The following is a 15,508-nucleotide window of genomic DNA, read 5'->3' on the forward strand; positions in this document are numbered from 1 at the left end:
AATAGAACAAAAAAATTCTATCAGTAGATTCCATACACATCTGCCCTTTGAGAAAAAAGCATAAGCAAACTTTCCTTTAAAAGAAACCTACATACATATTTTAAATAGTCTGGCTTTAAAAAAAAAAATACCTCATCAAATTTTTAAGACAGTTTTCATGAGCAGCACTTGAGTTTCCAGTCTATTTTAGTCCCCTTCTGTGCCAACTACTGAGGTTATAGTCCTTAGGCCTGTGACCCAGCACTCAGTATTCTATGACTTCCTGCTTCAATGTTTGTAGACCATTATGTGGACAGGGTATTTTTTACTTTTCTTCTCTGGAAATTGGTGAGATAATAAGTGACTTGGCCTGTTTTATCTCCAGTTGTAATTCCATAGCAGTTTAGGAAGCAGAAAGACTGATATAAAAATCTATATGGCAGATAATATCAGGAGATTTCTAGTGAGGGAAATGAAGTAATCTCAACTTATTTGGGTTAACAGAATCAGTAAACTGGTAAAAACCATTAACTTTGCATGTTGCTAGACTCACTTGAGCATCAGATGGAAACATACATATTTGGGGATAGCAAAGCAAAGGCAACTGCTACAACTCCTCATTGCTACCACTTACCAATGTAAAACAGGGTTTAAACAGGTACAGCCATATAGGGTTTTCAATGGAATCAATCCATACGAAATTCAGGGGAAAAAGAAGATTGGGGTTTTTAATGAAACCAACCTGAGCTAATACTGTGATGAAGTTGCGATTTAAATGAACAGCTTCATAAAGTGCCAGAAGAATGGCTTCATTGGTTCTAGAGAAAAAGAGAACAAATTGGAGTGGCTCTCACAGTGGAGGAGTTCAGAGTATAACCATCAAGATAAGATTTCACCCCAGCTTATCATTAATTCCTTTGAGTTTCTAATGTTCCCCTTTAATTCCCTTTTGGCATATGCCAAAGTCAACAGCCAGGACTCAGGACATTAATTCCTTAAGACCAATTCTTATCTATTTCATTCATTATCTTCCCTCCACTTTTGCAACCCAACCCAGTTAAGCACTTAACTGGCTCAGATACCCATCCCTCATAAGTTTCATTCCAGAGATAGCTAGGAACAGCTTTTCAGCTTCCTGGGGCTCCACACATATAAGACCAAAGCAGAAACATCCAAGGGTTCATTATTGTTTAAAACTCAAGAGACATTTTATAAATCACCAAAAGTTTGAATCTGTAAAAGATTAGTGAGAGGTAATATTTCACACTCTCACATCTAGTGGGAGAGCCTATAATAGTCCAAGTCACTGCATAAGAATGTCAAGGCACTTACTGTACTGAGATTTTCTCATGGGCATCTGCTATGAACATGCTGCCCACCTGTGGAAGAAAAAGGGAAATGCAGACTTACAGCAAAAAGATGTGAGGGGAGCTTTGTGCCTATGAAGCCTTTTATCAGTGAAAAAACAAGCTGCTTCCTCCAGCAGCAGGGAACTTAGAACTCTGGATCATAAGTCACACACACCAAAACCAGTCCACTTTGAAAATCTTATAACTCATAAGCAATAAATGAAATAATGAGTACCCTACTAAATCATCTTGCTTTAAAAAGCCTTAAAAAAATCCAAGGACGGGCTGGGCGCGGTGGCTCACGTCTGTAATCCTAGCTCTCTGGGAGGCCAAGGCGGGCGGATTGTTTGAGCTCAGGAGTTCAAAACCAGCCTGAGCAAGAGCGAGACCCTGTCTCTACTAAAATTAGAAAGAAATTAATTGGACAACTAAAAATATATAGAAAAAATTAGCTGGGCATGGTGGCGCATGCCTGTAGTCCCACCTACTCGGGAGGCTGAGGCAGAAGGATCGCCTGAGCCCAGGAGTTTGAGGTTGCTGTGAGCTAGGCTGACGCCACGGCACTCACTCTAGCCCGGGCAACACAGTGAGACTCTGTCTCAAAAAAAAAAAAAAAAAAAAAAAGAAAGTCACAGAAAGCAGACTGACTTCAACCAATGTAGAGCTATTTTCAGAGGAATATTTGGGATTCAGACCAAAACTGTCTATGTGAGACCCATTCTCCATCTTTCAGATCATAAAACCTTCAGTCTGTGTCCTAGTCAGAGCAAGTGAACAAGTAAATGGAGTAGGCTGTCTCTAATATGTGTGATATCAGAAGCACTAAGGAAGATGCCCACTTCCCTAAAAACACCTTTTCCACCTCCTTACTGATACTCAAAACTATGCAGCTGGAACTTCATTTGTTTGGTATACAACTTTTTCTCCTTGGCCAAAAGGCAGAGATACCTGGGAGCAATATAATTACATCTAATTCATTTAATCAAATACCAATGTAAAACTTATACTTCTCTAGACTCTGAGAGACTTCATTCATTTATGCTTCAGAGTTAAAGAGTCTCTCATCTATCAGGTTCTTCCCTGAGAGTAAACTCCGAGAAGGGAGAAGAGAACAATGCACAAGCATTGGGGGAAAAATTGCCTCTTTGTAGGGGAGGAGAGGAGACAACTGTTTCTTGCGAACTCAAAAATTGCTTTGCCCTAGAGCTGATTACTTGGATACTAATGCCAAAGAAGACAGAATTTCTGAATCTGCCTAGATTCTAGGACCTCCTAGATTTATCTCTTAAAAATCAGTCACAGAGTATCTGATTCAAAATGCCAAAGCTGCTAATGTTGAGAAACCCTGCCTTAGAGTCTTACAAACATGACCAATAACTTTCCTAAATCTTGGACCTCTCCACCCAGACTCTAAGTCTTTAGAGGAATGACTCAGATCCACTGCACAATCCCTCAACCCCAGAACCAGCTACAAGGGATCAAACAGCCACAGCAGACAGCAAAGGAACACTCAGGGGAGCTCTTAGATCAGTTTATACCTTACTGTTCTGTGTTCCACAGGGTCAGTCCCCAAATAAAGCCAACTCTTTAGGAAGCAAAAGTCTGGCTTAATGTGTACCTTTCCTACAGCCTTTAATGAATTAATTAATTTTGAGAAAAAAATCAGCCCAAGAGAAACCAAAGTTCTCCTTTTCCCTATCTCATTTGGTTTTAGAACTCACTAAAGGAGCTACAGTTTCCAATAAAATATGCTCTGAGCAGCCTCTCTCCCCTCATCATGCCATCACCTCAAACATCTGAACTTCTGAGCCCATATTTGCCTAACCCTGAAGACCTCATATATTTCTGAGCAGGAGAAAAAAACCAGTAGGACTTACCATACTTGTCAAAGCAGAGAAAAAACCACTCTGGTGTTCTTCTTCCTTGTCTTTATACTGCCTGAACAAAAAGAACTAGATTCAACTTCAGTATTATTTGTCAAGTATGTCTTTGTCTCTAGAGTTCTAGGTAATGAGGGCTAGGCATTCTTAGAATTCTCTTACTCCAGAAAACTAAAGCATTATGACAATCTAGCCACTGCAGTTTCCCCTGCAAGTTAAGAGGCACTTACCTTCTCTGGAGGTAGTGTGTAGCAAAATGCCTGGCTACTTTGGAAGAGACTTAGAAAGCAAGCTGCAAAAGTATGAAATTGCTCTAACATATGGCTGATCTAGTTATTTCCCAAACAGACTATTAAATGAAAAGTGTGACAGTGAAACTACTTGAAGGTTGTTAACAGTGAAAATCTTGCTTGTTTTTGAAGGAGGAGGAGGAAAATTTGTGAGTTGAACTACTGAGATGCGACAAATTTGAAGTTCTGATAGTCAATTGTGTATGAGAAAAGTCTAGAGAGGATCAAGAAAGATCCTGCCTGGGCCAGGCACGATGGCTCCTGCCTGTAACCCTAGCACTCTGGGAGGCCGAGGCAGGAGAATCACTTGAGCTCAGGAGTTTGAGACCAGCTTGAGCAAAATTGAGACCCCCATCTCTATTAAAAACAGAAAAACTAGCTAGGCATTGTGGCGCATGCCTGTAGTCCCAGCTACTCGGGAGACTGAGGCAGGAGGATCGCTTGAGCCCAGGAGTTTGACGTTGCTGTGAGCTAGGCTGATGCCATGGCACTCTACTCAGGGCAACAGAGTGAGACTCTGTCTCAAAAAAAAAGAAAAGAAAAGAAAGATCCTGCCTGGTCCTTGCCAGAACTGGGGATACTCCTAGTTTCCAATGATACATTGGTCTAAATGGAAGACCCTGTTTATGGCTGGTAAACTAGTTAAAATGTTCTGCAATAAAATACCAAAGATTAAAAAAGAATGAGCCTAATTGCTTAAACTAAAGAAAGACACTAACTTGGTGACCACACTTCCCCTGGTGTTAAAAACAACCCCTGCTAAAGCCATCAAGCCAAGCAGAGCAAATACATCTGCCAAGAACTGTACCTCTAATTACTCTTTTAGGAGATAGGTAAGAGAACTTCACCCAAGAACTCTAACAAACCTGTTCCCTACTCAACCAATTCAAATGAAAATTAGACCCTTCCATTATGGAAAGGTGGACTTACCTGTTGTACTCAGATAAAGCCTGAGCAATTACAAGCCCCATTCCCTAGAAGGGAAAAAATAGCACAGGTGAAATAAGAGGGTAGCCTTTGGGGGCTGGTGGTGATTCTAGAACTAGGCCAGGGAGAACACTAATTATACCCCCATGGTGCAAGCCCAAGAAGTTCTCCCTGAAAGTTGGCAACAAGGACAGAAATTCTGAGAGGCATTGTCAAGGCATCAAAAGGAACTTCTTTGGAAAGACTTTTCTTATCTAATTGTCTTACTTAATGTTCCTAGGAACAATTAAAACAGAGTAACAAAGGTGAAACAGACCAGCCCAGATACTGATTTCACAGGATCATTTTCACTTCAAAAAAGAAGACTGAGTTAGAATCTTCAAACAAAAAGCCTTCATATTTCTCCAAATCAGCCACATTAAATGTGACAATGAGTCCCAGGCTAAATGAAGGTGCATACAAACAAGTCACTTTCTTTCAGACCACGAGAAAACAAGAATATAAAGGGAAGAAGTATCCAATAATGTTAAAGTGGCTTATCAACTTTCCCCCAAGACCTGTGAAGCATAACACAAAGATCAATTAAGGCCACAAGGATGAATCATGTGTGCATTTTTTACACAAGAGAAATTAGAAAAAATGAAGAGGGCAGGATAGAAAAGTAATAAAGCCAGACACTTGGTCATCTTCTTCCACCCTGTATTCAGAGATCAGATGTTACTTTCAAAACTTCCAAGGATATATATAGCAGATACAAATCACCCCCTTGTTTCAGCTTCACCAAGTTAGGCTATAAATAATATTTGGCTAGTCCTATAAGAAGGAATCTCCCACCATTTAGTCATCTAAGCTTTCTTATTTTTGGATGTGTAATTTATTGACTCTGTAGGATAATCAACATCAGCACACTATAACATGAAATATAACCAAGCATTTCATCGTGATTGGCAACCATATATCCTCTCAAAACCTTCCTTCCATGAGAATAAGACAGGAGACAGGAAGACAGTGGCAGTGATGCTCTAAAAAGAAATACCAATTTCCTCTTCATAGCCAGATGAAATTGACAGAATAGTTCTCTGCTCTCTGTTCCATGGAAAGTAAGGTCACTGAATGTAAATAAGTGCAAATAAGAATATATACCAGGATCCAGATACTCACATTGAGCGTGGCCTCATCATCCACAATAGAGAGCTTCACAATATAAGGATTTACAGACTGTTAAACAAGAGAAGAGACTCAAGGTTTGAATGTGACCTAGTTAAGAAAGCCCATTAGCTACTTAAAAAGTGTTAATAAAAATGCTTCTATAAGGCCCTCTCTTCACAACAATGCTCCTGATACCAGTTCGAATCCATCTTTGCCTGTTTACTCTCCCCATTTCCAATAAATCTCGCAGCGTGTATGGGCATTCACCAAGTGCACACATGGGTACGTATGTAAAACACACACACATACACACACGCACCAGTTCTGTTCTACCTGTGTTTTCCCCTAGGCTGAATTAGTGTAGACCTATGTCTACCACTTCTCCCATCTTGCCCTCTTACTTGTTTCTAAAAAGTAATTGAATGCTCCACAAAACTCACTTTGTCCTACCACATCAATAATTTACTAAGTCCATAGAGATAGTTGTCTTTTGGGGGACATAAAAGCTTCTTTGCCATAAGGCACATATTTATACATTGCTAACTTACATTCCCATCCCAAAGGCTCCTAACCATTTCACAAACTATATGCAAGAACTGATTCACCCTCCCGTAAAACAAAGCCACCTTGGGGGTGGAAAGTGGCAGCTGTTTAACAGCCAGAGAGGCCATTAATGGAGATCCAATACCTAAATAACACCACAGGGGGGAGTGAAAAAAAGGATGATATTACCCAAACAACAATCTGGTCAGAACACTGGGATTTAATGACTGTCCCATCACTTATAGTATCGGAAGATTTCTTCAGTTTTTCCAGACCCAATCTCAGTTGGGCAGCATATGGAAATGAACCTATATTTAAGCTCATTAAGCAACTGGACCATCTCCTACAAGCAGGATGAGAACCAATGACCTTTCCTCCCACCTACAGGAGGCGAGGAAAGACTTCATATAGATTAGGCACCAATTCTAATCCAAAAGAGGCAAGGAACAATAGTTCTCAGACTGGCAGTTTTTACAGCTACCAAGAAAACTCATTACTGAGAAACTTGAAAACCCAACTGAAAGGTTCATTCCCCATATAGACCTTATTTAATCAAGTTTCTAAGGGAATCTTTTGCATGTCAGTTGGGAGTAGAGAAAGAGACAGCTTTGCCTTAACAGCCCACATGTTTATAAGGTTCTATATAATACAATTAAAGGAGGTAAAATCCACTCCATTTGTTACTTGATCTGACAAAGGGAAGGCTCTCAATACTTCTTCCTATAACCAATAGTCAAATTCTGCTGATGCTACAGACTTCAGAGAAGATCCAATTTAAATGGATCCTTGCCAAAGAAAATAATCAGCAGTCAGTTAACCTAGAGATGCCACCATGATGAGAGGAACACAAGAAAGAGTAGGCTGTTTCTTGGCATAATTTTAGAAAGTTCTAGTCACTCACCTTCCCAAGAACAGACTATTTTAGGAAATAATAAGGATCATCTGATTTCTAAGACCAGCATATGCTTTAACAGCAGCTGAGGAAAAGGCAAGTTGGGGAAACACATAGGTTTGAGTTCTAGTTCCTTTACTTACTAACTGTGACAAATTAGGAAGATTAATTTACCTAAACTTAAATTTCCTCATCTGTAAAATGAGGCTAGAGATTGAGTATCTCTTTTCTGAAATGCTTGGGACCGGAAGTGTTTCGGATTTTGAATTTTCTCAGATTTTGGAATATTTGCACTATACTTACCAGCTGAGCATCCCCAATCCCCAAAAATCTAAAATCCAAAATGCTCCAATAAGCATTTTCTTTGAGTGTCATGTCAGCACTCACAAAGTTTCAGATTTTGGAGCATTCTGGATTTCAGATTTTTGGATTATAGATGTTCAACCTGTATTTTCTCCCCTGGAGTTGCTATAAGGCTTAATGAAGTAAGACATGTAAAATCCTTAGCGTAATATCTGGCATATGGTAAGAACTCAGTAATTGGTACAGGTAGCCATATTTTTTCTCCTTTAACATTATTATTACATTCAAAGGAAAGCTCTTTAGGAAAAAGAGAGGGGAAAAAGGAACAACTTGCAACTAAACGTAATAAACAATTTGGTAATTTCTGGGAAGCATCACGCTCAGGGACATATTTGGGATCTGAGTCACTTCATCTCAGGAGACTTGGCCAGTCTAGAAGGCCAGGATCTTAACACTGTGAAAATTTCTATTCTACCAGACAATGATTGTTCTTAACACTACACACCTGTTGTGCTTGTCACTTTTTAAAACTGGAGGCAATCTACTTTTTACCCACAAGACCAAATTACAAACTCAGTGAGCCTTCAGAGTATCACTTTAATAGGATCCTGCCTTTATTTGATCTAAGATATACTTAACCACTTTTCATTGCTCTTCCCTAAACTGTTTTGTGTGTGGGTTTTTGGTTTTTTTTTTTTTTTTTTGCCTCATCTATCTCTTTAGATGAAATGACTAAAATGGAATGCATTACTTGAAGTGAGGAAGAACTACACATTTATTACATGACATCTTTTCCACCACTTCTGTTCCTTATGTCTAATACCTCATTTGCTCTCTCTGTGCTTAGCTGGGTACCCAGCCTCTCTAGTGCCTCGGCACCTTTCTAAAAAGGTTACAATTTACCCTGTTGGTTATTGGTGGTAGCTAGAATGTTGTTCTCCCACAACCACACCATCTCATACTAGTTTGCATAAAATTTCACCAGCTTTGGTTGTGTTATGTTCATCCAGAATTCTTCATGTTCCTGTCAAAAACCTTACTGGTCCATGATTACCAGCCTTCCTTAATGGTTTCTGGTGAGTGACTTATATCAAAAACTGCAAAGCCCAGATAAATTATGCCCACCAGCTCGCCCTTACCCACTACATTAATTCTTCTGGGGGCTTCTGACAGACTAGAGATGCATACCTCACTCCAGAAATATGTTCTCTTCAGTTCCTTGGCCATGTCCAATATTTCAGGCTGACATTTCAGAGAGCCCTACTGGGATGAGCCAGGGTTCAGTTAATATTTAGAGAAGCCAAGCCATTGCCTCAGAGTGGCCTGCATCCAGCAGATGTTCTGAAAATATTCATTACTGATGATGGCACGTTCCTGTCACATATAACTCAATTCTCTTTAACTATCCTCAGCATTTTTCCTCAGCTATTTTTCTTTATGTTGTAATAAGGCCCCAGAGGCTACTCCACATGACAGAGATCAAAATGGCTACCATGCCAGCCCTTTCAGATCACCAGTAAAACAGGTGTTGGTGATAAATTACATATTTATTAGTAGCTCTACACACCATTCATCAGTTCCTCCAAGACAATGAAAGCATCAGCTCCTGGGATTTATAACACATTAACATTGCTCCACATATTCCAGTCTCTCTTTAAGTACTCCTTTGTCACAGTCTTTCTTCCATATCCCTCCTTATAAGAACAAGCTCCAGATTTTGTATTACGCATCACTTTCAACCTGGCTGAATAAAGCCTAACTGTGAATCATATCAAAAATCACTAAGTGAAGATTTAGAAGCTCAGAAAAGAAAATCCTCTCTCCAGCTGGCCAATTTCTCATAGCACTGCTACTTATTAAGTGAAGAAAGTCAGATTGCCTCAATGTAGCTCCTGAATTCTGGGTTCAGTAAAGTGTTCCTAGTGTCCAAGATCCAGTGACAAATGCTTCATACTCCTTAAAAGAAATCCCCAGTGACGCCTCTGTTCTTCCCTGACTGGTCCTCTCTGACTGGTCCTCTTCCTTTTCTGTGGATTTCTGTGTATTTGAGGGGAATCAAATACACACACCAACCCAAGTATATAAATCTCTGGGTTCTGCTCTTCATCTCAAAAACCTATAAATCTGTACCCTGATTAATTCAGGGACAAAGAGAACTCCAGAATTGACATGAATAAGGCCCTGTCTTTAATTTTGCATTAAAATCAGAGTTTCCAGGCCAATAGTGGTACTTACATAAGTAGACTGCATTAAGGAAATCTGATAAACAGTGATGTGGTACATAATGATGTTTTGGTCAACTATGGACTGCATATATGACAGTGGTCCCATTAGATTATAACAGAGCTAAAAAACTATTCTAGTGACATCCTAGCCATCGTGATGCAGCACAAAGCATTATGTGTTTATGATGATGCTAGTGTAAACAAACCTGAACTACCAGTAGTATAAAAGTATAGCACATATAATTATGTATAGTATATAATACTTGATAAGATAATAAACTGTTACTAATTTATGTATTTACTGTATATACTTTTTAATTGTTCTTTTAGAGAATACTCCTTCTATTAGTATTTATTAAAAAAGAAGTTAATTGTAAAACAGCCTCAGGCAGGTCCTTCAGGAGGTACTCTAGAAGAAAGCATTGCTATCATAGGAGACAAGAGCTCCATGGGTGTTACTATTCCTGAAGATTTTCCACTGGGATCAGATGCAGAGGTAGAAAACAGTGATATTGATAATCCTGACCCCGTGTAAGCCTAGGCTAATAATGTGTCTGTTGTATCATAGTTTTTTTTTTTAAGTTTAAAAATAAATATTTTTAAAAACAGGAAAAAAGCTTATAGAATAAGAATATTAAGAAAGAAAATATTTTTGTACTGCTATACAATGTGTTTATGTTTTAAGCTAAGTGTTATTACAAAAGAATCAAAAAGTTTTTCATAAATTGGAAAGTTTAAAAAGTAAAAAGATTACAGTAAGTTAAGGTTAATTTAAAGAAAGAAAAAAATTTTTTCATAAATTTAGTATAACCTAACTTTAAATTCAGTGTACGGTAAGGTCCAAGGCCTTCACATTCACTAACCACTCACTCACTGATTCACCCAGAGCAACTTCCAGTCCTGTAAGCTCCATTTATGGTAAGTACCCTATTCAAGTGTACCATTTTTTTATCCTTTATATTGTATTTTTACTATACCTTTTCTATATTTAGATATGTTTAGATACACAAATACTTACCATTGTGTTACAAGCCTACAGTATGATGTACAATAACATGCTTATACAGGTTTGTAACCTAGGGGCCACAGGCTATACCATATAGCCTACATGTATAAAAGGCTATACCATCTAGGTTTGTGTAAGTACATTCTATGATGTTCGCATGATAAAATCGCCTGACGCATTTCTCTGAATGTATCCCCTTCATTAAGTGACACATGACTGTATAAAAATCCAATCTTTCAAAACAGACGTACTGGGTCAGTCGGTCCCAATCCTGGCTAATCATTATACTCAATAGGGGATCTTAAAAAATATTCCCAGGTACCCCTGCTCCCACCAAGAGATTCTGATTCAGTGTGTCCAGAGAAAAGCCCAGAAATTTCTTCTTTTTAAAAAAGTTCATAAGTGTTCTAATAAACTGGGTTTGGGAACCACTACATTAAGGGATACTTACTTTATTAAAAGTTGCAACACAGGATTCCTTTAATTAACTATATCCTTTGCCCCATGCATTTAATATAGGATTTTTAGAATTTGGTTTATCAAAATTGATCTATATACCATTTACCAATAACATGTCTTTTACGTTAAGCAAACTCCTTTAGGAGGGACCACACTTAAGAAGATTATAGAAAGATAATAACTCTCCATTAAGGGGCCCACTTACTTCATATTTTCTGTAGTTCACCAACAAAGCCAAGAGGACAACAGCATCATATCCATGCTCCCTACGACTTGGGGGATGGGAGAGTATCTGTAACAAGCACCAAAAATGCATGAAAGTGCTAAATCATGGTTCCTGAGAACACAGAGAAAATTTAAGGTCGTTTACCCAAAAGAGAAAGAGGTACTAAGGGAACTGACCTACCTGTAGAATTGCTTCAAATATGCTATTGATCATTACATACTCCAAGATAGTGTTCTGGCTGATGTTGTCTGTCACCTGAATGCAATAAAAGGCTTTTTAAAGTCTGTATTGACGCACTCTGATATCTCATGTAATCTCCTCCCCTAGCATCTAAGAGAAACAGAAATGTTAAAACGTTCTACGAGATACTTAGACCTTTCACAACCACCTCCAAAGTCATCAGAGCCCAAACAGATAGACACTATGAGGGGGAAATCAGCAAATGGAAAAGGTTTATGAATTCAGAAGTCTTTAAGAGGTGGCAGGAAAGAGAACCACCTGAAGTAAATGAAAAACACCCCACCCTCCTCCCACTAGAAAGTACAGGCCAGCCTCTAGTTTTAAATCAAAGCCAGAACAAATAAAAATATTCAGAATCACAAGAGCTATTTCCAAATGAAACCTCATGAGAAGGACAAGTCTGACAATCCAGAAGGCAGTAGTTATCCTGGAGTAGTACTTCTAAAGTGATAAATATCACATAGCCTGCTGACTAAAAATGCCAGCAGTTGCTCCAAAGAGCAACTCCTAGGAAGCAAAAGCCCATGCAACTAACGTGCTATACATGCAGACACAGGGAGTAATATAACACCCCAGCACAGAATTTTTTTCTTTTTCTTTCCAACTTTGGGCTCAAGTATTCAAATTAGCTTGCCCCTGCTATTAATACTCTATTAATTAATATTAATAAAAACATTGATGGGTCACTTACAGTCACTAAGCAAAGGAGAAGTTTCAGACATAAACTCTTCAGACTTTCAGAACCTTCTGCACAAAGCAATGAATCCAAACTCTCCATCAAGTTCTGAGAAAGAGAACCATTAAGCATTAAACCATACCGAATAACATCTATGCCCCACCTTTATCCAACTATGGGTTATGTTCCACACAGTAATGTGAGTGACACACAATGAAGCAACCATATAATTCCCCTAGGCCTAGGCCTTGCAAGATTAGACAATGAAAAGGAAAACTTCAAAGTCTACCTATTTTGGGAAAAATGCTTTAGAACAATTGCACAGAACAATAAAGAATTCACACTTCTACCAAATGAATGTTTGCAGCTTGTCATCCCCATATAAACGTTTAGATTAGAATGAAGTAAATAAAAAAAGAGAAATCTAATACTTAAATAACTGTATGTAAGTTTCATTATTTGATAAAGAATAAATATCACTTGATGCAGGTGCACTGAACAAAAGACAAAGAGACAGTATCACTACTGGCTATCACTGGCCATATGCACTATCTAACAAAGCTAGCTTGTGTCCATCCTGGTCAACTCTACTTGGCAATGTAATTGGAATTTATCACTTGCACTGAAAATCAGCTAACACACCCAAACTAATCAAAAGATGAAACCTTTAAATACTAAAATATAGGGAAGAAGAAAAAAAATATTCTACATTAAATGGAGTAAAAAGTATAGAGAGCAAGCAGCTAGAGAGTAAGCAGCTTCTAGCCTGCTAGAAGGCCAAGGTGAAAGTTCAAAATAAGCTGTTTTAGTTCAATTCAATAAATACATGAGCATTTTACTCTATTCTAAATATTGTGCTTCTTCTTTAATTTTTTTCTTTACTTTTTTCCAAAAACCAGCACCCTAGCATAAATATTAGGCTTTCAAAAAATAAAAGAAAAAATAAGACCACGACCCTTGCTCTTGAGGTGCTTTCAGTCTAATAGGAGAGAAAAATAAGCAACCAGTTTCAATTCAATGGTTACAATGACAGAAATACACATGAAGGAAGAGAATTAGCTTAAAAGTCACCTATTTAAGGACCCCTCAGGCACAAGTCATACTTGAAAAAATCAGTAGGAATTAATTAAAACTTGGGGAAGAAAGGAATTCCAGACAGGCATTAGCATGATCAAAGACACATGAGGAACGAAATGGCCCTGGTAAGGGGCTGAATAAATTATTATGGGAGTATAAAGAATGAGGCACAAGTGGTGAGAGATAAGACTGGAGAAGTAAATACGGCGCAGATCATGAAAGTTTTATAAAGCTAAGTAGGGAGTTTGGTCTTTATCCTGTTAGTGACAGGAGACTAATGAAGGTTTTAAGCAGGAAAGATCTGAGTGTAAGATACATCACCGTGGTGTTAGTACGGATGACAGATTTAAAGATGGGAAGCCTGGAGGGAGACCAGTGAGGACTAATCTGTCAATTTCCTGAGATAGCTGCCATGTCCTACTTGACTCTGCATCCTCATTGCCTATCACAGTGCCTGGAACATAGGAGCCCAACAAATGTTTGTCAAAAGAATGAATGAAGACATTACTGGAATAGTTCGGGTGAGATAACAGGGACAGTGGCAATAGGAAAAGAAAAGACAGGTATGAGAAATATGAGCTGAGATAAAATTAGCTGAACTTGGTGATCATCTGGAAAACAAAGGTGAGGGAGAAGAAAGAGTCAAGGATGACTCCCAGGTTTTTGCCTTGGGGACTGAAAAGACAGGTGCCCCCATTCTGAAAGGGAATGAATAAGGAAGAAGACGCAGGAAGAACAATGAGTTCCATTTTGGATATGTCGAGCAAGAGGTACTTATGGGAGTGAGTATACTCAGCAAGTGCTTACAGAGTATACAAGTCTGAGATTCATGAGGGGATGTTAAGGCTAGAGGCTTAGCAGTCATTAGCATGTAAGCAGTAGTGAGAACTGGAGAATGAGGAGATATCTGGGATTTTATATGGACTGTAAAAGGCGAGAATTTAAAAACGAGTCTACACAGTCAATCTTTGTGTATTCATAATCATATATTCATAATTTTTTTTGGTAACCTAACCACTATAAGGATTCTTTGGTATGTAGATTCCTTAACTTTAAATTTAGTGAGTGACAGAAGACTAGGTCTTCAAAGTTCATATTATGAACATTAATTCGATAAAGTGTCAAACACTGCAAATCATATATCAGATAATGGACTTATATCTGGAAAACATAAAGAATTCTTACAACTCAACAATAAAAAGACAACCCCATCTAGAAATAGGCAAATGATTTGAATAGACATTTCTCCAAAAGAAATAAAGAAAAAGACAGACAAAAACAATTGTTGATGTGATGTTGAGAAATTGGAACCCTCATACATTGTTGGTGAAATTATAAAATGGAACAGCCACTATAGAAAAATGGCTTAGCAGTTCCTCAAATGTTACATATAGAGTTACCATATGATGCAGCAACTCTACTCCTAGGTATATGCCCAAGAGAATTAAAAACATATGTCCACATAAAACCTTATACACAAATGTTCATAGCAGCATTATTCATAATAGCCAAACTGTTGAAACAACCTAAATGTTTATCAACTAAGGACTGGATAAACAAAATGTGATATATCCATCCAAAGGAATATTATTTGGCAATAAAAAGGCATGAAATATTGATATATCCTATAACATGAATGAACCTCAAAAACATTATGCTAAGTAAATGAAGACAAAAAAGGCTACCTATGGTATGATTCCATATATATGAGGTGTCCAGAATAGCTAAACTCACAGAGACATAAAGCAGATGAATGACTGCAAAGGGCTGGGGAGAAATAGGAATGACTGCTAATGGGTATAGGGTTTTGGGGGAATTTGACAAAAATGTTCTGAAATTAAGAGTAGTGATGATTATATAATCATATGAATATATTAAAAACCACTGAATTGTATACTTTAAAAGGTGAGTTGTATGATATGTGAATTATAAGGTTGTTATTAAAAAAAGATAGTAGCAAACAGTAGAAATAAAAATTTTGATAAAATCAAAGTCATTGAGTTAAATAAGAAAGCTTAATGTTTAGAACTAAAGTTCCCCTTGTACTTTGTTATATTTTATTTAAATTTATAAATGTTCTTGAGAATGTATGATCACATGATACAAATAATAAAATAAAACATTCAGTCTTTATCCTACAGGAAAAGGATGCCTCAATTCAAATTTGAATTTAAAATTTTCCTTTATGGCCGGGCGCGGTGGCTCAAGCCTGTAATCCTAGCACTCTGGGAGGCCAAGGCGGGTGGATCGTTTCAGCTCAGGAGTTCGAGACCAGCCTGAGCAAGAG

At 38.0% G+C, this 15,508-nt stretch overlaps 1 protein-coding gene across 1 annotated transcript in view; it reads right to left on the reverse strand.

Annotated features, from left to right (window-relative positions):
• The window catches only part of LOC105824364 (chromosome unknown open reading frame, human C10orf76), a 166,949-nt gene extending 154,701 nt beyond the window's left edge, over positions 1 to 12,248 (reverse strand). The window contains exons 1-8 of the mRNA XM_012661785.1: positions 12,160 to 12,248; positions 11,409 to 11,483; positions 11,208 to 11,294; positions 5,587 to 5,643; positions 4,429 to 4,472; positions 3,206 to 3,266; positions 1,312 to 1,358; positions 722 to 797 (exon numbers count right to left, since the gene is read on the reverse strand). Of these exons, the coding sequence (XP_012517239.1) occupies positions 722 to 797; positions 1,312 to 1,358; positions 3,206 to 3,266; positions 4,429 to 4,472; positions 5,587 to 5,643; positions 11,208 to 11,294; positions 11,409 to 11,483; positions 12,160 to 12,246 (534 nt within the window). The 5' untranslated portion in view covers positions 12,247 to 12,248. The remainder of the gene's footprint in view (positions 1 to 721; positions 798 to 1,311; positions 1,359 to 3,205; positions 3,267 to 4,428; positions 4,473 to 5,586; positions 5,644 to 11,207; positions 11,295 to 11,408; positions 11,484 to 12,159) is intronic.
• Between the last annotated feature and the right edge of the window lie 3,260 nt (positions 12,249 to 15,508).

This window comes from Propithecus coquereli, unplaced genomic scaffold (genome assembly GCF_000956105.1).
Source record: "Propithecus coquereli isolate 6110/MARCELLA unplaced genomic scaffold, Pcoq_1.0 Scaffold73, whole genome shotgun sequence".
NCBI lineage: Eukaryota > Metazoa > Chordata > Mammalia > Primates > Indriidae > Propithecus > Propithecus coquereli.